Source organism: Sciurus carolinensis, chromosome 12, assembly GCF_902686445.1.
Source record: "Sciurus carolinensis chromosome 12, mSciCar1.2, whole genome shotgun sequence".
NCBI classification, from domain to species: Eukaryota; Metazoa; Chordata; class Mammalia; order Rodentia; family Sciuridae; genus Sciurus; species Sciurus carolinensis.
The window spans coordinates 110517622-110545285 of record NC_062224.1 but is presented as its reverse complement, the minus strand read 5'-3'; the positions used below and the strand labels follow the sequence as shown (position 1 = coordinate 110545285).

At 34.9% G+C, this 27664-nt stretch overlaps 1 protein-coding gene across 3 annotated transcripts in view; it reads right to left on the bottom strand.

Annotated features, from left to right (window-relative positions):
• Positions 1–27664, bottom strand: part of Rc3h1 (ring finger and CCCH-type domains 1) — an 81029-nt gene that overhangs the window by 24173 nt on the left and 29192 nt on the right. For all 3 annotated transcript variants that reach the window (XM_047520314.1, XM_047520315.1, XM_047520313.1), the window contains exons 2-9: positions 25626–26007; positions 19025–19145; positions 17875–18114; positions 17173–17348; positions 14164–14364; positions 10135–10267; positions 5661–5779; positions 4227–4339 (exon numbers count right to left, since the gene is read on the bottom strand). In XM_047520314.1, the coding sequence (XP_047376270.1) occupies positions 4227–4339; positions 5661–5779; positions 10135–10267; positions 14164–14364; positions 17173–17348; positions 17875–18114; positions 19025–19145; positions 25626–25856 (1334 nt within the window). In that variant the 5' untranslated portion in view covers positions 25857–26007. The remainder of the gene's footprint in view (positions 1–4226; positions 4340–5660; positions 5780–10134; positions 10268–14163; positions 14365–17172; positions 17349–17874; positions 18115–19024; positions 19146–25625; positions 26008–27664) is intronic.

Here is a 27664-nt window from a genome sequence, read left to right as displayed (position 1 = left end):
TTGAAGATGTCGTTCTCAGTGGTAGACTGAATCCCTGGGTTCAAACTCTAGTACCAAAAATGTGTGTGTGTGTGTGTGTCTGTATTTTTTTTCCCCTAGAAATTCTCTCTTGAAAACACCAAATCTGTCAACTCAAGAACTATGTGTATACGTATTTGCAGCAAAAACACAATGATAGCACAAAATTCCTTGTAATGAACATGTTAGCATTTTAACATTATAAATCAGGTTATTAATATTTTTACTATTTGTTGAGATTTCTATTTTCAAAACTTACTGGTAGAAAGATCTTGAGAAGACAGTTTGAAATATATTACTTTAGCTTTTCCTCAAATTTATTCTTGAGATATAGTGAGCCTACGTTAAAAATTAAGAATAAAACAGGGTTGAAGGGGTAGCTGAATTGGTAGTACCAAAAAACAAAGCCAATGTGCATTGTGAGTAATTAATCATTTACTACACTGAAACATTTAAATATCTGAAAATATTGACTGTTATCAGAAATGCTTCAGAGATATTATTTGTGCCTACATAAAACTGAAATTATTTTAAAAGTAGGTTAATGGAAACAATACATGATAATGGTTTAAATTTAAACAGATGCTGTGGTTAAAAAAAGGTGGGGGGCACAGGTAATTTCTTTGAATATACTAGAATCAAAACCAGAGGCACTTTACCACTGAGCTACACATCCAGTTCTTTTCATTTTTTTTTTAATTTCGAGATAGGATCTCACTAAGTTGCCCAGGTTAGTGTCTAGGAAGGAGGAACTACTGTTTAGAATTTGAGATAGCATCATACACATTTTTTTGAGCTATACACTAAGTTCAGTATTCATATTCAAACATATGTAACATTATTTACAGAAACAGGGTCATATACTGGTCATTTTTTTTTTTGCACTTAATCTTGGCTACTCCTTTATGTCAGTTAATTTTAGGGTTTTGGGCTATTAAAACAATGTAATAAAACTGATAATTATGTATATGAACTGCTAGGCCAAAGAGTATGTATGTTGGGATAGGGATACACCTCAGTTAAAAGTGCCTCTGGGATTGGTATCCAGTACCAATAAATAGAATAATTAAAAAACTGAACTGCTTTTAATTTGCAGTTCTTCAATAGTTAGTGAGGTTGAATATAGTTTACACATGCAGTGGCCATTCGTTTTATGAATTATCAATTCATTATGGTTTGGTTATGGGTTGAGTGTACCCTCCAAAGGTGTTGGAAGTTTCATCCCAAGTGTGGCAATGTTGGGTGGTGATGAAACCTTTAAGTAGAAGGTAACTAGGTCACAGGGACACTGCCCTTGCAAGGTATTAATTAATGCTGGTCATGCGGAATGAATCAACTTTCCGAAGAGTTAGTTGTTATCAAGGAAAGCCACTCCATGGACGTGGTTGTTTTTGCTTTCTTACTGTGTTATGATACAACTGGGGAGGCCCTCAAAAAAGCCTGCTCCATGCTGTTTGAACCTCCAGTCACCAGAATCATCAGCCAAATAAACCACTTTAAGTTACCCAGTCCCAGATATTTTGTCATAGCAATACAAAAGTTAGGACTAAGATATTTATATTCATGATTTATAAATATACTGGTTTCTCTCTTAAAGATTTGCAGCAGCTCATTTTGTGTCAGTGATATCAGATCTGTGTGTTCTTTCTTTTTAAAATTGTGGTGTAGGCACCATGTCTGTTTTTAATTTTTATGTAATCAATTTTTAATAATCTTTTCTTTATGGATTTACAAAAAATTCTTTCCTTCAAGATTATTTAACAACAAAAATACCTCAGTACTCTATGGTGTTATTCATATGACACATCTATACAGATACTGATAAAAAAAAAAAAACTCATTGTTTTGTACAAAGACAGGAAAGAATCTTTCAAATAGGTAGCCATTATCTTTTCTGTCACTGATGTAAAATGTCGCCTTGAGAACATATGCTGTTTTTCAAAACTCTTTCTAGATGCTCTATTGCATTTTACTAAGCTATCTGTTCCTATGCATACCAGTCTTTATATTCACCTTAGCTTACAAAACAATTATTAATCTAGCTTTTATTGAAGACTTTTTTTTCAGAATTTTCCTAGCTATTTGCACATATTTATTCTTTTCAAGTGAATGATTTTGTTAGGCCTTTAATAATCACCACATTGAGACTTTAACTGGGATCTCATAGAACTTATTTTTTAAGGGACCTGTAATTTCAACTTTTTTCTCTTGTGCTGCTGGGAATCCAGCCAAGAGCTTTGCACATGCTAAGTATGCACTCTACCACTGACCTACACCATCCAATACTCATCTTAATTTTTTAAAATTTGTTTTTAGTTGTAGATGGACACACTACCATTATTTTATTTACTTATTTTTATGTGGTGCTGAGGACTGAACCCAATGCCTCGCACATGCAAGGTAAGTGTTCTACCACTGAGCTACAAAACCCCAGTCCCTCATCTTAATTTTTAACTGGTTATGTTTTCCTTTTTATCTTACATGAGAGTGATTCATTTTGTAACTTTACATATATTAGCTACTACTTCCAGAAAGTCAGGTATAATGACACATGCCAATAAATCCCATCAACTCAGGAGGCTGAGGCAGGAGGAACCCAAGTTTGAGGCAAGCCTGGGTAATTTAGTGAGACCCTGTTTCAAAATACCTTTTTTTTTTTTTTTTTTTTTTTTGCGGTACTGGGGATCGAACTCAGGGCCTTGTACTTGCGAGGCAAGCACTCTACCAGCTGAGCTATCTCCCCAGCCCCCTGTTTCAAAATAAAATAAAAAGAGCTGGGGGTATGCTCAGTGGTAGAGGGCCTCTGGATTTGATCACCAGTACAATAACAACAACAAAAAAGAAAACCCCGGAAAGCTAACTAACTTTCTAGGAGAATACCTTTTTACTGACTTAAATGAGATGAAATCAATTACTGTACTAATTAAAAGCATCATGCTGGGCTGGGGAGATAGCTCAGTCGGTAGAGTGCTTGCCTTGCAAACACAAGGCCCTGGGTTCGATCTTCAGCACAGCCAAAAAAAAAAAAAAAGCATCATGCTACCATGGTGGCTTTTAAGAAATAATTTATTAACTTATTGAGAAAGTATCTATGATAGTGCTACTATACTATAATACAAAATATCTACTGTTTTATTAAAGGATTTTGATCTATAATTGACGTTGGATTTTATTCAAATGCCTTCTGAGTTTTTGGGTATGATCACGTTATTTCTTCTCTAACTTATGGTAATCACGTTATTTCTTCTCTAACTTATGGTAATCTATTTTAATGAATGATTGAATTCTATTTTTGGTGATTTAAAAAATATTTTTAGTTGTTAAAGGATCTTTATTTTATTCCTTTATTTATATGTGATGCTGAGAAAAGAACCCAGTGTCTCACACATGCTAGGCAAGTAAGTGCTCCACCACTGAGCCACAACCCCAGTCCTATTTTGGGTGACTTTTAATATTAATATTTTTGTCATTTTCTTTCCCTCTTTTGTTGTTTTTACAGTGTTGGGGACTGAACCCAACAGGACCTTGTGTACGCTAGGCAAGTGTCTACCTTTGGGCTATACTCCCAATCCCTAAAATTTTCTTTAATTGTTTTATCTTTGTTAAATTTAGTGTGACATACTGGCTTTATTAAAAAAAAAAAAAAGACTAGGATGATGGTTCACACTTATAATCCCAGTGACTCAGGAGGTTGAAGTAGGAAGATCCACAAGTTCAAGGCCAGCCTGGGCAACTTAACAACCCTCAACAACTTGACAAAACCCTGTCTCGAAATAAAAAAATTAAAAGGGATAGGAATGTAACTCCTCAGTGGCAAAGTACCCCTGGGTTCAATCACTAGTACCGGGAAAGGTGGAGGGTGTGAACAGGTTATTTTTCTTTCTTCTATGTACTAAAAACTTTAATATAACTCTAAATATTTGGTCCTTGAAATTTCAAAAAACTATGAAATTGAGCCAACAGCAAAATTTTTCACAAGTAACACATTATACAATTAGAAAAAAATCAGCTACAACTGATGAAAATTGCTAACATTTTAATTTTTTTGTAGTAAAAATGACTCATTTGGAGATAAACCTAACCACAAAATAGTTTCCTTTCTGTGGAAACAATGTAAAAAAAACTGAAGAAACCGCTTTATTTCTCAGTCAGCAAATTATTCTATTTATATCTCATTCCAAAGGCTGCCTCATGCCTTTTGCACTTACTTTTCCAGTTCCTCTTGTGAGTGTGCAAATGTACAGCTGGCGCCACGAGGGCATCCTCCTCTTTGCTTCATATCTCGACACATGTATGTTTTATATTTGCTATGCTGTGGAGGCTAAGATCAGAATCAAAACATTAGGCATAAAACAAAAATCACAAAACCAAAATAAATGCAAATTCCATGTTGCCTGTTTAGGATCTTATTCAGACTAATTCCCATGTTCACCTAAACTATCCAGAGCAAAAGTGCTCAAAAGTTATTTCTCTTCAAGTCTCAGAGAGTTAAAAATAAGTCCTGATTTTTCTGACATGTTGATATTAATTCTCAAACATGTAGCATCATATAAATTCTTGAATAAATCCCAGGGCAACTTTATGATCTTTCTTCCAAGTTTCATAAAGGAAAAACAAACCACTGGAATTTAAGACTTATGACTGTATAAATTCTCTTCTAATATTTGTTTTGTGCAATGTTCAGAATAGCTATACATTTCCTATAAAACACCACAAAATGTACAACAGGTCCTATAACTAAAGAATAGCCTATAACCAATTCTTGACCTGCAGAAGAATATACCAAGGACTTAATATTCTCCAAAAGCACAAATTAAGCTTATTATTTACAACTTAAGGATAGGCATGAGGATGGACTTGGAAGTTAATGGAATATGAAACATAACACTGAAGTGAACCAAACAAACAACATATTTTATCACTTATAGCAGATCTTAAAAGCTTGTCTCATTGTTTTGCCATATTCTTAGTGATAGCCAATGGAACAGGAGCTATTAAAATAGTTTTTTTTTTTTTTCTTTTCCTTTCTTTTATGTCTAAGTCATAAAATAAAGCTCTTTATCTGTGTTTAGACTGGGAAAATCATGTCCAGATTATTCTATTTAGCAGGCTACTTTTTACACTTTTTGCCTTTCCAGGGGGAAAAAAGGTATATCGAATAATATGTTGTTAATATTTGCCTAAGTCAGATAAATTAATAAGAGTATTAAATTCACAGAGTTTCACCACATATATACTAATACAGAAAAACCACCTACAGCTATATAAGCAGTATAGGAGTACTTAATACAGCATTAATACCTACTGTGAAATTGAAATGTAGTACAAAGTACGGAGAATAATCAAATAGAATAAGCTTTAGCACAGAATATGCTTTCTTCATCAAATGTTGCTATACTCAATGTGAAATGTGAACCAATGCAAACATTAGATCAGTAAGGACTGGTTTAATGATGTTGGATAAAATTACTAGGCTAAACCAGTAAACTGGCTGCTAATTTACAGTTTCTATTGTCAAGAGTCATAACATATTCATTTCATCTTCTTGCCTTCATATCTGCAGATTTAGCCACGGTAGCTTACATGTAGTTTCAAGGTATACGTGCAGTGACTTAATTTTAAATTTCAAACTACACCCTTACCTGCTGTTGATCTGCTCCTTTTTTGCTATGGTTCTGGATATAATCAACCAGCCCATGCACAACTGTACGCACAGCAACCAGTCCATTTTCTAGCTGTTCCCAAGTAGGAGAAGGAGCATCTATAGAACAAATAAAAACAAAAATATTCTTTAGCTATAATGTTATTCAATATTTTGCCCAATATTAAATTAATAAAGGAGTCAGCTTCAGCATCTATGTGCAGTGAAGTTAAGCATAATACAGCCTTTCAAATAACTTATTCACCTAACTTCCGTTTTAAAGGAATGGGCATATTCTTTCAAAGATGTGTTTGCAAAATAAATTACCATAGGGAAAAGAAAGGTAACAAAGGAAATCAAGGAAGCCAGAAAAAAAGGGCAACTGTCATTAGATCAGTATTGAAGAGACCACAGAGTGTCACATGGACTTTGCTGACCAGAGATCGTGTCTCTCCTCTAAATGTATGGTTATCACTCAGCTTCTTTTAACTAGTTGTTCTTATGTAAAGATGTGAGGTTGGCCCTATAGTTTCCCAGGGACATCTGAAATCTGAGATTCTTTATCAGGTTTTTGTTTTTTAAAAGCTGGGGACTGAAACCAAGGCATTGCACTTGCTACTGAGCTATACATACCTACTCAAAATTTAACAGTTTCTAAGTGTTGGCACCTAACAGATTTGGAACATTACACAGACCAATACAGAGGAGGTCACACAAAACTTAACTGCCTACAGATGGTCAATTTGTATGTTTATTTTGAAGTTTTACATGATTCAGGTATAGAGTAAACAAAATATTTAATAAGCTTAATAGAAAGAGTTATTATATAAAGTGGCCCAGCTACATGTCTTCATTTAGTATGTGCTCAGTGCCAGAACTATGATTTTATTATGGAATAATTAACCATAAGGCTAAATATAAAATATTCTTTAAGAGAAATACAAAATCAAGTGTGAACACATTTTTAGACATGATTTCTTGCTGGATGCAAGAAAGATCATGAAAGATTTCTTGGTGAGAGCATTTGAACTGGGCTATGAAGAACAAATGGAATTTTCACAGAGTGGGGGAAGGTAAAGATGGAGAAGTTAAAGTAAACAGTTATTCAAAAAATTATATTTGGAGCATCTACCATGTCTGAGGTATTTATTGTTCTACTTGCTAGAGAAGTGATAGTGATAAAACAAAAATTCCCATTATAGTCAAGAAAAGGATCCAGACAATAAACAAGACAAATAATCAAAACAGAATTTAAAACTTTTTCACTTCACATTATGTTGCAAACATTCTCTCTCTCTCTCTCTCTATATATATATATATTATATATATATATATATATATAATTGGTACCAGGATTGTACCTAGGGTCACTTAACTACTGAGCCATATCCCGAGTCCTTTCTTTATTTTTTCTTTTGAGACAGGCTCTTGCTAAGTTGCTTATTAGGACCTCACTAAATTGCTGAAGCTGACTTTGAACTCGGATCCTCCTGCCTCAGCCTCCTGAGTTCCTGGGATTACAATCATGTGTCACTGTGCCCGGCTCAGAGTTTTTAGATAATGATGAGTTGAAAAAAATGGAAGAAAAGAAGTATAACAAGTATATATAAACTTTTAGAGAAGCCAGAGGAGGCCTCCTTGAGAAGGTTACATTTGGTTAAAGACCTGTAAGAAGGGTTTGAAAGTGTCTTAATGGAGATACTAGGGGGAAAGCTTTCTAGTTAGAGGGAAGAAAAAAAAGCAAAAAGTTTGATGTGAAAGTGTGATTGGCATGTTCCATAACTGGCAAGGATGGAGAGAGATAATGAAAGACCAGACTATGTGAGTCTTTAAGTGAAGGAAAGCCACTGAAAAATCTGAGGGCAGAAAAGATCTGATTTAATTTCATTAAGCAATTTTGTGAGTATATCTGCAACAGGATCACTTGGGCTTCTCTGCTATGTCATACACAAAACAGGAGGCTAGTCCATAATCTATGGGGAGAGATAAGGATTGTAGCAAGGAAGGTATTCAGAAGTCAATGAATTCTAAATGAAATTTAAAGGTAAGGTCTACTGATTTTGCTAACAGATCAGATATACATTATGAGATTAAATAAGAGGTAATGATCTTTCTGAGGTTTTTGGACTAAGCAAATGAAAGAACAGAGTTGCCACTAACAAGTTTAGGGGAAAAGCTCATTTTTAAGGTTTGAAATACTTATTAGACTCATCATGGTAGTTAGGTACACACATACACAAGCTACAAAAAAGTCTGGGTTAAATGAACTATATTTCAGATTTTAAAAGACCATCAATTATAAAGTATACAATATTTTATATGGCACCAAAAGAGAAACACCTCACTGTATAATTGCAGAAATACTAATATCAGGAAAAAAAAAAAAAAGGTGGGCCTCAGAACTGATGAAATAGAATAAATTTGTGAACCACATAAATGATATTTAAAGGTATTAGAGTAGCTGAGATTGTGTTGGGAATGGATGTTAGTATTACAGAGAAAAGGTGCAATGATTAAACTTTGAGACTACCCCAAGAGTCAGCAGCTATAGAGTTGGGAAATCAGCAGAGGAAGTCTAGGAGAGTCTAATAAAGAAAGAAGGAAATTAGGTCAATGTTGTGTCCCTGAAGCCAAGAAAAAAGCATTTCAAGGAAGAGACAGTAAAAAGCAATGTTAAATGCTGTTAACAGGTGAAATACAAGAACCGAGAACTAAACTCTGGAACTGGTCACAAGGAAGTCACTTGTGACCTTGATAAGTTTAGATAGAATGATGGAGAAAAATGACTGACAAGAGTGAGTTCAAGACAGTGGCATCAGGGCTGGGGACATAGCTTGGTGGTAGAATAAACCCTACATTCAATTTCCAGAAACACACATGCACTAAGCTGTTATTAAAAAGGAAAGAAACATTGCAAGGCAGGTGGAAAAAGAGGTTAAAAATGGGTTGAGAGAAATAACAGTGTATTTAAATGTTGACAGAAGTATTCTAGTAAAGAAGGAAAATTAATGCTATCAGAAAAAAAGACACTGGTGGGATATGCTTGTCAAGGTGATGCTAGTGCATGAAGTGAAAGGTGGCTTTAGTTCAGTGAACAGTTTACTATTATACAAGGACAGCAGAATATAGTGGCATAGATATAGATAGGTTTATATAGGGGTAGGAGCTTGTGAAATTTTTCTCAATTGCTCAGAATGATCAAAGCAAAAAGTGGAAAAAAAAACTATACATTCTACGAACAGATCTGATTTGGTTTCATTAAGCAATTTGGGAGTGGATCTGCAAAAGCAGTCTGATAGAAAGATAATCTTACTTTGAGCAGATGATGGAGAATCTCAGTAAATTTTTGGGAAATGGATTTGGAGTGATGAAGAGATAATAGTGATAGAGACACATGGGAGTCTATTTCTATAAAGAGGTAATACCTGATGCTAAGAACCAACAACCATCATCAACAAAGAATGTAGAGGATACAAAGTTTCAAGAACACAATCTGACTACAACTTTGTAGGTAGGAGGGAAAAGAGTGGTACAGATAAAGACAGAAGCAGCAAAAAAAAAAAAAAAAAAAAAAAGACAGAAGCAGCTTTCAAGACAGAAGAGAACATGAGACTGTAGACATATAAGGTGTGAGAAGAGTTTCTGAATCAAAGAAGTGGTTAACAACACTATTTGCTGAAGACAAACAATTTAAGGATTGAAGTCTTTGGAATTAAAGATTTGGAAACTACTAGTAAATATTAACAGAGTTTTAATTCAGTAGTAGGAATAAACACTGTGATAAATAGAAGCTCAAATAGCTTAGATGCAAATATCAGGTAAAAAATAAAGCTTGGGTATATTTTCAGGTCAAGAAACAGGAAAAGGTTGACAAAGTAAAGATATCCAAGAGAATATTAATAAGCAACATATCAAGAAGAAAGCAAAAACTGAATCAAGGAAATGCAACTAAGAATATAGGATATAGAAAAAAAGAGTTTTGGCACATGTAAAACAGGTAAATAAAAACAGCAAAATTTTGGGATGGAAGAAGGAAGACACCTAAAGGAGCCCAAAGAGATTTATTTTCCCGATGAGGTGATTAGCACAGTTTTAGTTAAGTAAATAAAAGTATTAAATAAATATTATTTTAAGTGAAATAAAGGACAAGATTTGGGACAAAGGGCTGGGGCTGGGATTCAGAGGCAGAGTACATGCCTAGCATGTGTGAGACAATGGGTTCAATCCTTAGCACCACATACAAAAATAAGCAAATAAAACAAAGGCATGCTGTTCATCTTTAACTACAAAAACTTAAAAAATAAAAAATAAAAAAAATTTAAGAAAAAGATTTGGAACAAAAATGAAATATTGTAGGAAAGATCTTGAAAAACTATTTTGGGAAAATCTAGAGAAATGTAACAAAAGACAAGTGAACAATCACTGAACAGCTGAGGACACATATAAGATAGTTCATTAACTTCTTTTGGTTTTACCTGGACTTGGGTCAATGTTTGCTAATAGTTCCAAATGGGGTCTTAGTCGGTTCAAGTTTGCCGGGTCTCCAGTCCGCTGGAGAGCAATAGTTAGTTCCTGAACACTCTGAGCAAAAGAGGCTGGGGTCTGCAACTTAAAAAAGATAAATATTAACTTTCCCAAAGACCAGATACTCCTTATAAAATAAAGATTATTTATAACTCACAGATGTTTCTGAAATTTCTGAAGCTTATCTTACTCACATACATTATGTTTTGACCAGATTGAATTACCTGCTACCTGAACAAAATCTGCATATCTCCACATCCATAGGTTGGCAAGTTTGGCATGTTATATAAAGTACCATTCCCTCTACTGTCACATTCTTCAAATGTGGGATCTTTCTCAATTCTTCAATTTCACAGTACCACTGTTTTTGTTTTGTTTTTAATTTTTTGGTATTAGGGATTGAACCCAGAGGTGCTTTACCAACAAGTTACATTCCTATCACTTTTTAGTTTGAGATAGGGTCTTGCTGAGTTGCTTGGGGTCTCACAGAGTTACCAAGTCTGGTCTTAAACTTGGGATTTTCCTGTCTCAGCCTCCCAAGTCACTGGGATTACAACCATGCACCACTGTGCCTGGCTCTAACCTTGGTTTTTACAGCACTGTCAGTCTGGCTCTGGAGGTCCTTCTAAATAACTAAAATTTGGAAATAGAGCGTTCAGGGTCTAAGATCATGACACTGAATATAAACCTTACAGACATCTGAAGTTCATCTGTTAATTGAACTAAATAATCTCAAAAAATCTACCAGCTCAAAAAATCTTGTTATTGGTTGGGATTCTTAGAAGCACTCAGGTTGTATAGATCCCAAAGGTGTAATGAGACACATTCTCACATTAACTCCTTCAGGTGGACATAATATGACCTTTAATTTGAAGAAAACAACAACAAAACCCTGATTTTATCATAGTAACAGGATTCTAACTAAATGAAAACATTTAGATTGTCATGCAGATAAGAAGTTTCCTTCTGAAAACGGTCACTCTTCAAGAGTAATTTTTTAAAACAGCATACCTTTTTCAAAAACCAAAAAAACCCACAGTTACCATTAGAATCTGATATGCCTTTAATTTTTAATATACTTACTAAAATTTAATATAATTAAAATTTAAAAAATAAAGTTATTTATATATTGGTTTTGTTTTGACTTACTACTATAACAGAAGCATTTTTATATTGCTAGCCAATTCTATCATAAACTATTTCAGACAAATACATCTAAGCTATGTATTCTATCACCAAGGCTTAATAAATAATAACATTTTACTTTTTTTTTTTTTAGTGGTGGTACTGAGGTGAACCTGGGGCACTCTACCACTGAGCTACAAGTCTATTTCATTCTTTTATTTTAACACAGGGTCACTAAGTTGCTGAGGCTGGCTGGCCTCAAACTTGAGATATCCCTGCCTCAGTCTCTGTAGTAGCTGGGATTACAGGTGTGTACATCATCACACCTGACTATCATTTTTAATAAGAAATTAAATGCTATATATCAGCTGAAGATATTCCTTTCAACTAATTTTATGGCTATGTTACAGCATTCTGAGCATATAAACCTTAACTTCTTTAATCACTCCCTTTTTTTCTCCATTTAAATAATGTAGCAAGTAATATTCTTGAGCTTGTAACCTCTTTGAAATTTTTTATTATTTCCTTAAAATTAATTACTGAGAACAGCAAATTCAGTCAGAGGACAGGAGTATTTTATAGGTTTTTGGTTTTGGATTGAACCTTGTGGTATTTTATCACTGAGTTATATGCACAGCCCCTTTTTTATTTTGAGATAGGGTCTCACTAAGTTGTGTAAGCCTTCAAAAAATTGCTGAGGCTGGCCTTCAATTTGTGATCCTCTTGCCTCAGCCACCCAATCACTGGGATTACAAGTGTGTGCTACTGTCCTTGGCTTATAGGTTTTTATTCACTGATAAATCGTTTCCCAAACAATTTGTAATGTACACTTTACAAACAGCAATGTTATGAGTGCACATGTGTGTATATACACACATACACTTTACAAATTTAACAGGCTATTTTGGTAAGTCACTATTTTAAAGGTATATTTCTTTAATCATTATTGCTGGTGAATTCATTCATTCATTTATTTAGTGGTACTCAGGATTGTACCACTAAGCTACAGTTCCAGTCTTTTTAAATTCTGAGATGGGGCCTTGCTAAATTGCTGAGGCTGGATTCAAACTTGCAATCCTCCTGCCTCAGTCTCCCAAGTAGCTAGGATTAAGTTATGTGCCACACTGCCTGATTCTTGATGAATTCTATCCCCATCAATTGGATACTTAGATGCATTCTCTTTGTGAACTACTAATTCATGTTTCTCTCTCCACTTATTTATTGGAATTAGTGCTTTTTTGGTCATTTCTAGTAAATTCTGTATTTGTATTGTATAGTATGATAGCTTAGCTATCACATTTAGCTATTTAAATTTAAATTAATTAAATAAAATAAAATTTCAGTTCATCTGTTCCACAAGTTATATTTCAAGTACTTAGCAGGGGCTGGGGATGTAGCTCAGTGGCAGAGCATTAGCTAAGCATGTGTGGTGCCCTGGGTTCAATCCCCAAGACCAAAAAAAAAAATTAAGGGCTTAACAGGTATGTGTGGCTAGTAATCAACATAATGGAAAGTATGTATATAAAACATTTCCATTTCCATTATTACAAAAAGTTCAGTATCTCATATTGTTCTATATAATGACAAGATATGAAATACACTGCAAATTTTCCTTACCATTTTGTTGTACAAAGATCTCTGGATATTAAATTTAAAGCAGGATGTGAAAAAAAATTCTTCTAGGACGTACACCTAGTTATGAAGTTCAATTGAGACAAAAACCTTAACCTCTTTGTAAAATCTTTTGAAAAGTAAGCTAAGTTTCTCTTCAGAGGTAGAAAGCAACTACTTTAAGAGATCATTATTAAGGTTTCAATAAATTATAAACAGTTAGTTGCCTAACTTGAGATATAAGTTCCATCCTAACCTAGGCACATAGTAAGTGTCAACTAGTATTATTATTTTGGGGCTGCTCTTGTAAGAGTTTGACCCTATTTCTCTAAATTAAATGTAAGGTGGACTCTAGCATACTTGGCAATCACTTCAGGAATTATAAGTATTTAAAGTAAAATAGTAAAAAATAATACTATTAATTAACATACTACAGTATGTTTTGCATGGTGTTTTAAGACTTTTACAGTACTTTCATAAATCTTATTATTATAACAAAAACAGTTTTAGTATTACTCTAATTTTTGTTTTTTTGAGTTGCAGAAAGACACAATACCTTTATTTTACTTATTTATAATATTTTTTATGTGGTGCTGCGGATTTAACCCAGGGCCTCACATGTGCCAGGCAAGTGCTCTACCACTGAGCTACAACCCCAGTCCCTTGTATTACTCTAATTTTAAAAGAAGTATAGCTCTTAGCATCAGATACAAATAATGAGCCTGACCTAACATTTACAACTACTCTTTTTATCCTAATAAATGATAGATAAATAGAAACAAGTTTACTGAAAGTCTGATGAATCTTGGAATGGTGGTAGCTTTATTATATGTGAAATTATTCTAAGATTCGTAAGAAAACTCAATACATAGATCTTACAGATCATCAACTGGGTGCTACAGGAAGACAATAAAGGCTTTGTGAAAATGAGTTAAACTAACCCTGTGACCTAAATTCAAAGAGAATAATAAGTGAAGGGAGAGAGGTAATGACAAAATAAGAGACCAGATATCCCCCAAAGGAATGTGGGAGAGTAGTAGCTACTAACACTAATCAATTATTTACATAAACAAATTGGTATTCTGATGTGACTACTTATGACACAGTCACAGTGGATACAATTTATAAAAAGCCTGACATGCAATATTCAATCAATATTCACTTGTTGAATAAATGAAATTACCAAATCATAAAATACCAAAACTCCAAGGTTAATCTAAGCTAAAGAACAAAAAAGGCTCTACCTTGTCAATAATGGACTGCATATGAGATTTGTGAGACTGGTCTCCATAAAGCAAAGAGGACCACTGGTCTGGTGCAATTCTTAAGCCTGCTTCCATAGCGATCTGCACTATCTGGGAGTCATGTTCTCGCCGCAGAGCTTCATAGGTCCTAAATTCTTCTTTCAGCTGCATCAGAGAAGAGTCTTCATCACGTTTGGTGACCTAATTAATAAACAGTTAAATCTCATAATGAGGCAAAGAAACAAGTTTATACTTTATGTAAATATAGATAACATAATTTCAAATCTAACAAGTTTCTTTTAGCAATAATACCAAGATTAAAATGGAATATGCCATGTTGCTTATAAAACATGCTCCAACAGAAATCTCAAAATCATGGGGTTGGGGATATAGCTCAGTAGGTAAAGTACCTGCCTCACATGCACAAGGCCCTAGGTTCAGTTCCCAGCACCACAAAAAAATAAAAAAAGAAAAGAAAGAAAGAAAGAAAGAAGAGTCAAAATCTTCTGGATAGGTCTCACAGAAAGGATTGACATGTGAGAATGAAATTCAAAGACTGGATAGAATTTAATGAATGCCTGTGGGTTTGTATACCTTTTTGAAAAGAAAATACAGGAATACAATTATTCTGAAAAGCTATGTATGTTTCTTCTCCATACACATGGATCACAATTCTATTTGGGTTTGCCTGACATTGAACTATGATACTAATAACTTGAGGAATTTCAGATGCTGATGTAATTCTAAAGATTACTAATTTATATTGGCTCAATTTTCCATGTAGTTCTATGAAGTGGGACACTACCAAGTGTAAAGTTTGAGATGCTACACTAGAATAATCATAATGTTGATAATTATGCAAACATCCATATATCTGGGAGAGGGTGGTTTACTGGGGACTGAACCCAGTGATGCTTAACCACTGAACCACATCTCCAGCCTTTTCTATTTATTTATTTTTTAACTTTAAAGATAGGGTCTCACCAAGTTGCTTAAGGCCTCACTAAGTTGTTGAGGCCTGATTTTGAACTTGTGATCCTCAGCTTCCTAAATTGCTGGAATTATAGGTATATGCCACCATGCCCGGCTGATGATAATATATTTTAATAATAAAAATAGCAACTAGTTACAAAGCACTTAGTATTGTGCCAGTCAGTATGTTAAATAACCTAATTAGCCATTATACTATTGTATTAACTCATTTAATTCTTTTAACTTGCTGACATAGTACAACTGTTATCACCCCCAAGAACTCACATTTTAAATTAAGCTGTACTTAAGCCAAAGGTTAAATAAATCAAAATAAAATAATTAACTATAGTCCAAGATCATCAATTCCCTAACATATTTTAGCTTTAACCTTTTCTTTCCATAAAAAGACACATAATAGTCTAGTGGAAAATTCTGATTTTTTTCCTCCCACCTAAAAAACTGCAGAATATTGTAGTCAGAAATTTCAGGTCATACTGATATTAAATTAAAATATGTACTTCATTTTCATTACAAAGAAATAAGGTTCAACATATATTTTGTTAGGTAAGTCTACAGAAAGGTAAAAATCAAACATGTTAGTTAAAAAGTAAACTAAATTACATTTTGCCACAGTTCAAGGGTTCAAAGACCAAATGCATATCTACATGTATGAAAACACTCTTAAAACAGGCTAACCTCATTAAAAGATAAAAATGCTTTCTATACAATACACTGATCCCCTGACTCGACTCTCAATGTCCTTGAGCTGGGCTCTCTCCCTCCGGAGTAGCCCACATTCTCCCTTGAATGTGTATCCCTTGCTTTACCCCAGAAGTAGCATCTCTCTTGAGACTGTCCCCATTCTCCTTTGAATATGTATCTAGTTTCCTAAATAAACCAAAAATAAAAGTTTAAAAAAAAAAATTAAAGTCCTGGAGCAGTATGGTACTAACAAATTATCTCACAGCTCGGAAACACTTTTCAAATGAAAATTTAGAAGATCCTAACAGCTAGTGCATAGTTACATGGACATATATTCCTAAGGACTGCCTAAAGTGGAAGAAGTAGAAAAAATTGGTTTTCAAATTTTGGGGGGGTTACTGGGGATTAAATCCAAGGTACTTTACCACTGAAGTACACCCCCAGTCCTTTTTACTTTTTTTATTTTGAGAAAAAGAGTCTCACTAAATTGCTGAGGCTAGTCTTGAACTTGTATTGTGATCCTCTTGCCTCGGCCTCCCAAGTCACTGGAATCACAGGCAAGTGCCATCACACCTGACTTTGAATTTTTTAATTTACTGTTTAAATACCCCCTTTCCTTTTCTGTGTGTGTGTGTGGGGGCGGGGGGCAGGGATGGAACTGAACCCAAGGCCTGATGCATGGTGGGCAATTGCCATACCACTAAGCTACACCCCTAGTCCACTACTTATGCCTTGATTTTAAGACATTAGGAAAACAAAACAGGATGATCAATAAGTGATACATAGTGGGCACCAATGTTTGAGGCCATGCTGATTTAACTTGGGATACAAGAGAATATGTCCAACTATACCAAACATGCTGAAACTGAAATGGCAACAACAGCTCCAGTATATTACATGTGTAGAATTATACCAGGAGCAAATCTTCAAGTAAACTTGTTTGTGCTCTAAAAACTTTCTTCAGACCAATGCTGCTTACAATCTTGGTGAAACATGACCCAACTGATTAGTCTCCTCAATATAAAACTCTGTAAGCCTTGGTTTGACCTATGTTGTTCAATATACACAGTACAAAATTTAGAGTGGGGGATGTACCTCACTGGCAGAGCATTTGCCTAGAATGTGTAAGGACCTAGTTTCATCCCCAGCACTGAAAAGAAGAAGGAAAAAACCCAACCAAAAACAAGATTCAACATCTAACTACGATAATGTATAATCCACATTCTTTCAAAAAGAAAAATTTCTGAGATATTCTGAAAAGGCATAGGCAACTTTAATAAATTTAGGGAAAAGACAATGTTTCCTTTCAAGCTGAACTTTAATTCAGAGTCATACCTTGAAGCAGGAGGCTCTATAAAGGAGCTGAACAACATGCCCAATGCTAGTTTTAGAGGCTTGAGGAAACCGTGGCTCCAACCTTTGCACCACAAAAAGAACCAGTACTTTTCTTGACAAAGCAGAGCCATCTTCTAAGGCCAGCAGAACCAGCTTTAGAGCTTCCTCCTGCATTGCTAGGAGAAGTTGGTCAAAATCAAAATTCATCAAGTGCAGAGATGATACAAGCATTTTGTTAAAATAATAATATATGGTAATTTCTGCAGATATTAGTTAATGGGCAATGCAATAAAACACATTTACAACAATGCCTTTTTTGTAGTACCAGGGATCAAACCCAGGGTCTCACACATGCTAGGCAAGTGTTCTACCACTGAGCAAGAATCCCAGCCTTATGGCTTTCCATTTATTAAATCAATTTTGTGGGCAATTTGGGCTTATATTCTCTATATTTTATTAAGAAAGCAGATAAAGGATTAATGCATTTGTAAAAAACTTCTCTCAAAATGAACAAATTTTCTGTATTGAGAGAAAAATTTTAAGTTCTCTGAGAAACTTGTCAAGCGGGATGTTACTTGTTAATAACAAGAACAAAAAAGAACATCGCGGAGACCCAGTTGGGTCTTCATACATCACTTAAGAGATCTTACACTATATTTTTAGAATTACTAGTACAATAAATACCAAATTTTAATTATATACCTGGTCCAAGAAACTGGCAGCCCCTAGCCCTGACTGCTGCCCAAAGATTGGAAGAGAGTTGCTGAGGATTCTGGTGCTGGAGAATGAGCTCTGTAACTGTTCGTTCACCCAAAGAACGAGCAGCTCTCATGGCACGAATCCTGCCTTCTTCTTCCACCAGCTGGCAGTGAACCAGAGTCACAAGCTTCCTCTGCATTGGGCGACTCAGAACACTCTGGGTAGTGCTATTCAGACCCACTCCTTTAGAAGAAAATAAAAACATTATTTCTAGGTTTACAGTACAATTTTACAGTCCAGGAGCACTTCCTCTGATGGGTTGACTAACTTGTAGGTAATGTGAACTTTTGGATCCTACTATAATATTTAAGATAAACAATATAACTACACAAGTATTTTTAAAGTATACAAATGTTTGCATATATCTCATGAAATTCAACATTCATTATCATATTCAAAATACTATTATTCATTTTAATCTTGGAGGAAGAAAGGAAAAAAGACCCAACAATATTAACAACTGTTTAAAGACCCAAATCTTGAGGTCATAACAGTTCTAGCATAGTATTTCATAGTGATTAATCGTTTATGATTAAACAGCAAGTTCCTTCTGGGAGGAAACAGCAATTTCCATTTTTATTACATCCCCTACTGTACACTATCTAAAACTAGAAGAAGACAGACTATTGAGAATTGTCAAATGATGGAAAGGTTGCCCTTCTGAATCACTAGTACTTATACATACTTATACTTCTAGTCATTCAAATAAATTTTCCAACAGCACATAAAAACTCTAAATTCACTACTTTATTTGATGTGGTTTGCAACATTATTTAGTATGAAGTAGGTCTGGCTTATAATAAAAAAATGAATTTCATTCATTTACAGTTCACAATTTGGGGGTGGGTATTGGGGATTGAACCCAGGATTTTTGTCTATCACAGAGCTATATCTGCAGGCCTTTGTATTTTGAGACAGGGTCTTGCTAAATTGCCAGGCTAGACTTTAACTTGAAATCCTATTGCCTTAGCCTCCCAAGCAGCTGGGGTTTCAAGTATGCACCACCATGCCAGGCATAGCTCATAACTTTTATGGTAATGAAAAGTGTACTTCACAGATATTTCCTTGGCATAGATAGTTTCATGAGATTTACCTCTAGCACTGCTGAGTGGTTTCAGGTACAATGCTAACTCTTCTACACATTTCTTGGCTTCTTCATAATGCTTTGTGTCTTCAACCCCACTACACAAAGTAATGGGCTGCTGTTCAGGGACCTGCAGGACAAGAGGATTCATTCATTAATTAAATGTTTTATTGCATATAGTTTATACACTGATAACATGAACACTGGTGATATCAAAACTACTAAATTGGGCTGGGGCTATAGCTCAGTGACAGAGCACTTGCCTAGCATGTGAGAGGTACTGGGTTTGATCCCTGACACCACATAAAAATAAACAAATAAAATAAACTCATGCTGACCATACACAACTGCAAAAAACAATTAAGGAAAAAAAAAAAAAACTACTAAATTTACTTAATTATTTCAAAAGACCTTTCCTATATACACACATCTATCAAATTGTTTCATTTCTACAACAGCCTTATTGAGAGAATTCACCTACCATATAATTGACTGGTTTTAAGTACACAATTTAATGGTTTTTAGTACATTTCCAGTAGAATAACCATCTCCACAATCAATCTTAGAATATTTTCAGCCCTCAAAAAGAAAACCTTGTACCCTTTAAATAGCTACCTCATCATGTCATCCCAACCCCCTACAAAAACACAAATCTATTTTCTATGGGTCTATGGATTTACTTTTCCTGAATTTTTCATGTAAACAAAATTATATAATCATATAATATGGTCTTTTTTTGACTCTTCTTTCATTTAACATAATGTTTTCAAGGGTCATGCAAGTTATAGTATATTTCAGTGTTTCATTACTGAATAACATTCCATTGAATGAACATACCACATTTTATGAGTCATCAACCAACAGATATTTAAGTTTTCCATTTTTTGACTATCATGAATAATATTTATACACAAGATCTTATGTGGACATTTTTTTGTTTTTCTTGGGTACACAAACCTAGTGAGTGATATTTGAAAATCTGCCAGACTATTTTCCAAAAGTTGAGTAGCCTTTACATATTTACCTGCCCTATTTATATGCAGTTGTGTATTTATCACATGTACATCCAAATATATATATGTATATGTATGTGTGTGTGTGTGTGTGTAACTTTTAAATATATGCATGTGCTTGTGTCCTGGGTATTGTACTCAGGGTCTCACGCATGCCATATGTTTTTCTTTTTTTTTTTTTCTTGCAGTGCTGGGGATTGAACCCAGGGCCTTGTGCTTGCAAGGTAAGCACTCTACCAACTGAGCTATATCCCCAGCCCAATGATTTTATTTTTAATTGACAAATAATAATTGTCTATAGAGTACAATGTAATGTTCTGGTGAGTTTACAATACAAAATGATTATATCTATCACCTCAGATATTTATTTATATGTTGTGAAAACATTAAAATCTTTTTCATCAAGTGTGAAATACAGAATGTTTCTTATTTATTATGACTACCATTCTGTGCAATATGACTCTTCCTACTATCTAACTGAAACTTTGTATTCTTGGATGAACATATCCCTTTCTCCCATCTATCTCTTCTTTTTTTTTTTTTTTAAATATTTTTTAGATGTTGATAGACCTTTATTTTATTCATTTATTTATATGCGGTGCTTAGAACTGAACCCAGTGCTTCACACATGCTAGGCAAGTGCTCTACCACGGAGCCACAGCCCCAGCCCTCTATCTCTTCTTCTTTGTGGTTGTTTTTTATTTCCCTGATGGCTAAGGATATTTTGGCTCTTTTTAGGCTCAAAATTTGGGTTCAGAATTAGTCATTCGTTTAACTTCTTTGGAAAAATGTCTCCTTGGGACCTTTGCTAATCTGGTTTAATGAACTTTGAAGAACAACTTTAAATTTACAGAAAAATTGCTAGAACAATACAAAGAATTCTGATTATCCTGCACCCATTTTCCCATTATTAACATTTTATAAAGATAGGGTAATTTCTTTTTTTTTTTTTTTTGATGGTACTGAGGATTGAACCCAGAGGTGTTTTACTACTAAGCTATATTCTCAGTTCCTTTTATTTTGAGACAGGGTCTTAATTAATTGCCTAGGTTGGTCTTTAACTTATAATTCTCCTGCTTTAGTCTCCCAAATTGCTGGGATTATATATGCATGGACAATGCCTAGCAGTATAGTACTTTTTTAATATTAAAGAGCCAAGATTAATATATTATTTTAAAAGTCCATATGTTATTCAAATAGCCTTAGTTTTACCTACTGTTCTTTGTTCCCGGATCTACTCCAGGGATCTCATCCAGGATACCAGGTTACATTTTGTATTCAAATCTAAGCTTCAATTGGCTTTGACAGTTTTGTGGGGTACTGGTCAAGTATACTGTAGAATACCCTTCAAATGGGATACGTCTCCCAGTGTTTTTCTTACGAGGAGATTGGGGTTATGAACTTCCGGAATAATCTCAGAGAAAAAGTGCCACTTCATCACATCATATCAAGGATACATACTATGAACAAGATTCATCACTGATGATGTTAACTTTGACCAGTGGGCTGAGAGAGCATTTACCAGGTTTCTCTCCCTTTTGGGGGCGGGGGGGGGGGGTTTCCTGAGGATTGAACGGAGAAATGGGCTTTACCACTGAGCTACATCCCCAGCCCTGTTTATTTTTTGAGACAGGGTTTCGCTAAGTTGCTGGCTTTGAACATGCAATTCTTCTGCCTCAGGCTCTGGAGCCACTGGTGGTGGCAGGCACCACCAAACCAGGCACCAATGCCATTTTTTTAAAAATATTTTTCAGATGTTGACAGACCTTTATTTTGCTCATTTGTTTATATGTGGTGCTGAGAATAGAACCCAGTGTCTCACACGTGCTAGGCAAGTGCTCTACCACTGAGCCACAACCCCCACCAACCAATGCCATTTTTTAATTGTGTGACCACAAGCAATGAATGCATCCGTGTTAAATGAATAAGTGACTATGTCAAACCAGAAGGCTATCACATATTTTCAGAAATGTGACAAAATTTAAGGACAAATCCGAGGGTCTGAGTTAAGAAAATATGCTTAAGGAGAAAACAAGGCTATTCAAAATGTCATCACATAGGTACAAATCAGAATTCTAGAGATCTGCTAAAATAATTAGTTAACTGGAATATTTGTTTAAATTCCAACTTCTCTACACATATTAAACTTTTTCTGGAATGATTTTAGATTCACATAAAAGTTGCAAGGATTCTCTAAACTTCACTTCTTTCTTATGTGGTTAGCTCTCTACTATCACCCTTACCTAAGTCTTATCCTACTGGTATGGTTATTCCTAGATTGTCTATTTACTATGTGCCAAGCTGTGTAAGTACCGAAGGGAGAAAGCTATTTTCGCCATGTCTTCCACCCTTTTCCTTCCCCTCTTATTTCAATCATTATTGTACATACATGGTATGTGGCATAAACAAGTAAGCAAGGACTATGAACTCTTCATCCCTATTAGAAATTACAAGTGTTACTATAATAATAACAAAGCAGTGACATCATAGGAAATCTCTTTTCCAATAAAATATTATACCTTTTTAAGAAGTTATAAAAAGACAAATCAATATGCGATAATTTGCCTTAGATGAAAGGAATTCTTTTTCCTCCTACATCATCTGTGCAAAGAACCTTAGTCCAGATGAAAATAAAGCTGGGTTCAAGGCCTGCCCTATACAAGGGGGTCCCAAGACTGTCACTTTAATTCTGTAGATCTCTTTCCTCACCCATACACTTATAAGACACTAAAAGTTTGGTCTAGCTCTGATTCTACATATGTGTTTGGGTACTCTAACACTTTAAACTTGAGCTCTAGGGCTGGGAGATAGCTCAGTCGGTAGAGTGCTTGCCTTGTAAGCACAACACCCAGGGTTTGATCCCCAGCACTGCCGAGGAAAAAAAACAAACAAACAAACAAACTTGAGCTCTAGATATATTCTCCTGACACAGGTGTTCTCCTAATATATCTCAGGGTAATAGTCCTGAGAAATGCACTTTGGGGAGAGTGGGGGTGGTGGGTATTGGGGAGTGAATCCTGGGTTGCCTTACCATTATTAAGTTACATCCCCAGTCCATTTTATTTTGAAATAGGGCCTTGCAAAGTTGCTGCAGTTGGCCTCAAACTTGCAATCCTTCCACCTTTACCTATTAGAACACACTGTTCAAATGTAGTGTCTTCTGTCTTTAATCTTGTGAGAATTCATTACTTTGAACTAATCAAGTATCTAAAGTTAATTAGGTTAGCACCTTTCCTCTGTAGCCCTTGCAACAAAGACTGTTTCATTTATTTCAGATTGTTTTCCATAACCTTTGTAAAGTTTTGTATTTCAGCTGGGTGTGATGGCACACTTCTATAATTCCAGTGATTCGAGAAGGTGAGACATGAAAATCACAAGTACAAGGTCAGCCTTAGCAACTTAGCAAGTTCCTCAACAACTTAGTGAGAGTCTGTCTCAAAAAATAAAAAGGGCCGGGATGAAGTTTGGTGGTAAAGCTCCCCTGGGTTACAATTTCTATTTGAAATATGCCAAGTATCATAAATCCAACAAATACAGAATCATAGTTTCAATGTCCTAAGAAATACCCTGTGTTTCATCAATTCAATCCTCCTGCCTTCCTAATATATCCCTAGCTATCACTATTATTTTATTGTGATTATAATTTTGCTTTTCATACAATATCACATATTTGGAATCACATAGTATATAGCATTTTCAGAGTGGCATATTCTACTCAGCAATGTATATTTGAGGTTTATCTGGTTCTTTTTGTGTGTGGCTTAACAGCTACTTTCTTTTATTATTTCATTTTATACAATATTCTAATTGTATGAATGTACCAATGTTTATTCTTTGCTTACTGAAAGACATCTTGATTACATCTTTTTTTTTTTTTTTTTTGCAATTCTGAAAAAAGCTGGTATAGTCGATTGAGAGTTTTTGTATAAACCTGTTTTCAAATTAGCTGGGCAATTACCTATATTAAACTTAATAAGAAACTACAAAACTGTCTTCTAACGTGATTGTTAGATTTTTCATTCCCACAAGAATAAAATTTTGTGTAGCTCCACATTCTCTTCAGCATTTGTTGTCCATGTTTCTGAATTTAGTTCTAAAATAGGTTAAGCAGATATGAAAAACTGTGAGCAGTTGCTTTAATTTGCTATTCCTAGTGACAGATGCTACCAACTTTTTTTATTTTTCATTAGTGCATTATAGTTGTATATAATGGTACGATTTGTTGTTACATATTTGTACATGCACACAACATAACAATATAGTTTAGCCAATGTCATTCCCCAGTATGTGCCCTTTCCCTTTCCTCCTTCCTCCCCCTGGCCACTTTCCTCTACTCAACTGATGTGAGATACTTTTCATCTGCCGTATACATATATTCTTTGACGAGGTTTCTGTTCAGATCTTTACCCATTTTTCATTGGTTTGTCTTTTAAATATTGAGTTAAAAATTGGATATATTTTAGAAAAAAGTCCCTTACAACTTATATGATTTTAGTATTACTTTCTTTCATTCAGTGGGCTGTTCTTCCTTTTATTGTGGTACTAAGGACTGAATCTAGGGCTTCCTGAATGCCAACAAGTCCTCATCCACTAAGATACATCCCCAGCCCATTTTATTTTATTCTGAGACATGGTCTTCCTAAATTGCACAGGCTGGCCTTGAACTTGTCAACCTCCTGCCTTGGCCTCCTAAGTAGCAGGTATTACTGGCTTGTGCCACAAAGCCAGGCTCTGTACTTTCCCATTTTATAAAATATTTAGTACTGCCGGTGGTGAAAGCAAGATAGGCTTATAAATAAAATAAGATTTCCCTTTGAATAAATTATCCTAAAACAGCTCTCTTTATCTTCAACACATATAACATCAATCTTTGTCATATCTTAACAATTTACAGAAGATTAAACTTTGATTTATACTACATATATGGGACTTTATAGACTCACACTGGACAAACTAATAGTAAAGGATTATCTGAATAAATTGCATCTAACAGGACAATGACCTTTGAGAATATGAGAGGCTGGGAAAAAGAAGAAAGACAGTATCCCTTCATCTAATTTGAGAACACTTACATAAAACTTTCCAAGTATTATCTTCAGAATTACCAGACTAACTTCCACATGTAGCTAACCAGGGCTATCTGCTCCTATTTTAAGTACGTACTTCTCAAAAGCTGTACTCTATGGTTTTTGTCACCTTTTTCATCATTTCAGTTAGTGTCTAATAAGTAAAACTGCCTGAAGCAGCTTCACCTCTTCTATTAATACAGTGCAAGGGTTTATGAATTACATTTTCCTCAATGTAAAGAATTCCTTATGACTTCTCCTCTCTTGTGCTTCTCTAGTAGTCTGAATAGCTAGGATTGCTGAAAACTTGACATTTCTATACTGACTGAAAAACAATGAATTACCAGTGTATCTTGTAATGTACTGAAACAAACGACCAATATGGTACTAGAAAGCATCATATCTATTTAAAGAGAAGGCAATATTACTCAATTTTAATCCAATGTTTTCGTCAAGATCATGTTTGTGCGTGCGCATGCGCACACACACATACACACACAAATTTAAACACTGTTAAGTCACCCATCTTACCTGAGCACCCACTAGCTGCAGCAATGCTGAGTTCACGGGGAGGAGCTCAATGTCAGTATTGATAGTGGTCTGGTCAAATGGGCAAGCCTTGCGGTGGAGTTTGTTCAGGCACATCTTACAGACAGTATGGCCACAGCCCAAACTGATGGGCTTTCGAATTGTTTCGTCGAAAGTCTGAGTGCAAATTGGGCAGGAGAGGAAATCCGTCCATTGTGGAGCTTGTACAGGCATTGCTTCTGGAGTTACAATTCACTAACACACACACACACACAAATCTAAAGCAAAGATTCCACTGGAATCAAAATCTTTGAAAAAAGTTTATCTTTTTTTTTTTCGTTAAATATCTTCTGTAGATACAGTCAGCACATAGTGTGAAATTAACCTGGAAAACAAAGAAAATTAGCGTTGATTTCATGTCACAAGCTGAAACAAGTCTCTGACTTCATATATGTATATAATTAAAAGGTAACTGCTGGGGGGGGCTGGGGTTATTAATATTTTGTTTCCTGATCTGAATATGTTACATGGGTCAGTTCAGTTGTGAGAATTTATCAAGCTCTTCATTTTATGTATGCTATAAATCAATAGAGACTTTTTAAAACTGGTCCAAAACAAAAACTACCATTAAAATATTTTATCAAATTTGGTGAAAGAAATGATACAAAAAAGAGACAGTGGAGTTTTTAAGGTTTAGATATTCCTAAGAGTTTTACATACTAGCTAAGGTGGCACACACCTATAATCCTACTAATCCCAGCTACTCAGGAGGCCTTTAAAAAGGCAAGAATATTGCAAGTTATCAGTCAGACTGGGCAATTTAGCCAGACCTTGTCTCAGATAAAATTTTTTAAAAAGGGTTGGGGATGTAGCTCACTCATAAAGTGCTTACCTAGCATGTGCAAGGCCCTGAACTTAATCCTCTGCATTGCATGCATAAACAAACAAACATATAATTGGGTAAGGGATAGTGAAAAAGCACAGTCACAGTTATCTCTTTAGTCAGCAGTGTTTTAAAACTAAATTTTGAGCTGGGCATGGTGGTGCATGCCTGTAATCCCAGTGACTCAGGAGGCCAAGGCAAGACTGCAAATCCAAGGCCAGCTTAGCAACTTAGCAAAACCCTATCTCAAAATAAAAAATAAAAAGGGTTGGGGATACAGTCTGGAGGAAGATGCCTCCAGGTTCAATCCTCAGTACCACAAATAAAAATAAACAAACTCAACTTTGTTTGGGTTTTTACAATGTACGCTACTAGAAAATAAAAATGAACACTGGGGACTAGGGGACTTGGCTCAGCAGTACAGGGCTTGGACTAGCATGTGTGGGGCCCTGGGTTGAATCAAAAACAAAAATTAAAAATTGTTTTCATTGTCTTTTAATTTCAGCCCCACCCACCTGTCGGTACAGGGGACTGAACCTAGCACCTTGCACATGCTAGGCAAGTACTCTACTACCAAGCTACACCCCTAATTCTAAAATGAAAAAATATTTAATGGCTTAATAGACAGTTCTCAAATTAACTTCAGTTCTAAAGTTAGTTATCTGCATGTATATTCAAATGGCTCTACAACACTAAGCATAAATTGTAAAACTGACTACATTTTGACTTCTTTAATAAAAAACACTATAGATACTTTAATAAAATTCACCTACAAATAATGAATACTTAAAAGTAGATTTATATTACGTTATTACTATTTGATAAACTGAGACTGTCTTCTAGATGCTAAAAAAGAAAAATTTGTATTTGTAGAGTGAAATGCTACAATGGTACATGGGGTTATAACAGTCTCAAAATTAAATACCTAAAAAGGTGTTCAGAAGATATATTCAAAATGAAAGCTGCATACTAGATGTTTGATAAAGCTGATTAAGCTAAGTTGATAAAGCATCATCCACATGAACTTGCCTAGCACTTAGCAAAGTAATTGTATTAATGCTAGGAAGAAGATGACTCTGTGTTTAAAATGTACAAAAATGTGCTTAATAGGGCTGGGGGTTGGAGCTTGGTGGTAGAGTACCTGCCTAACACGTGCGAG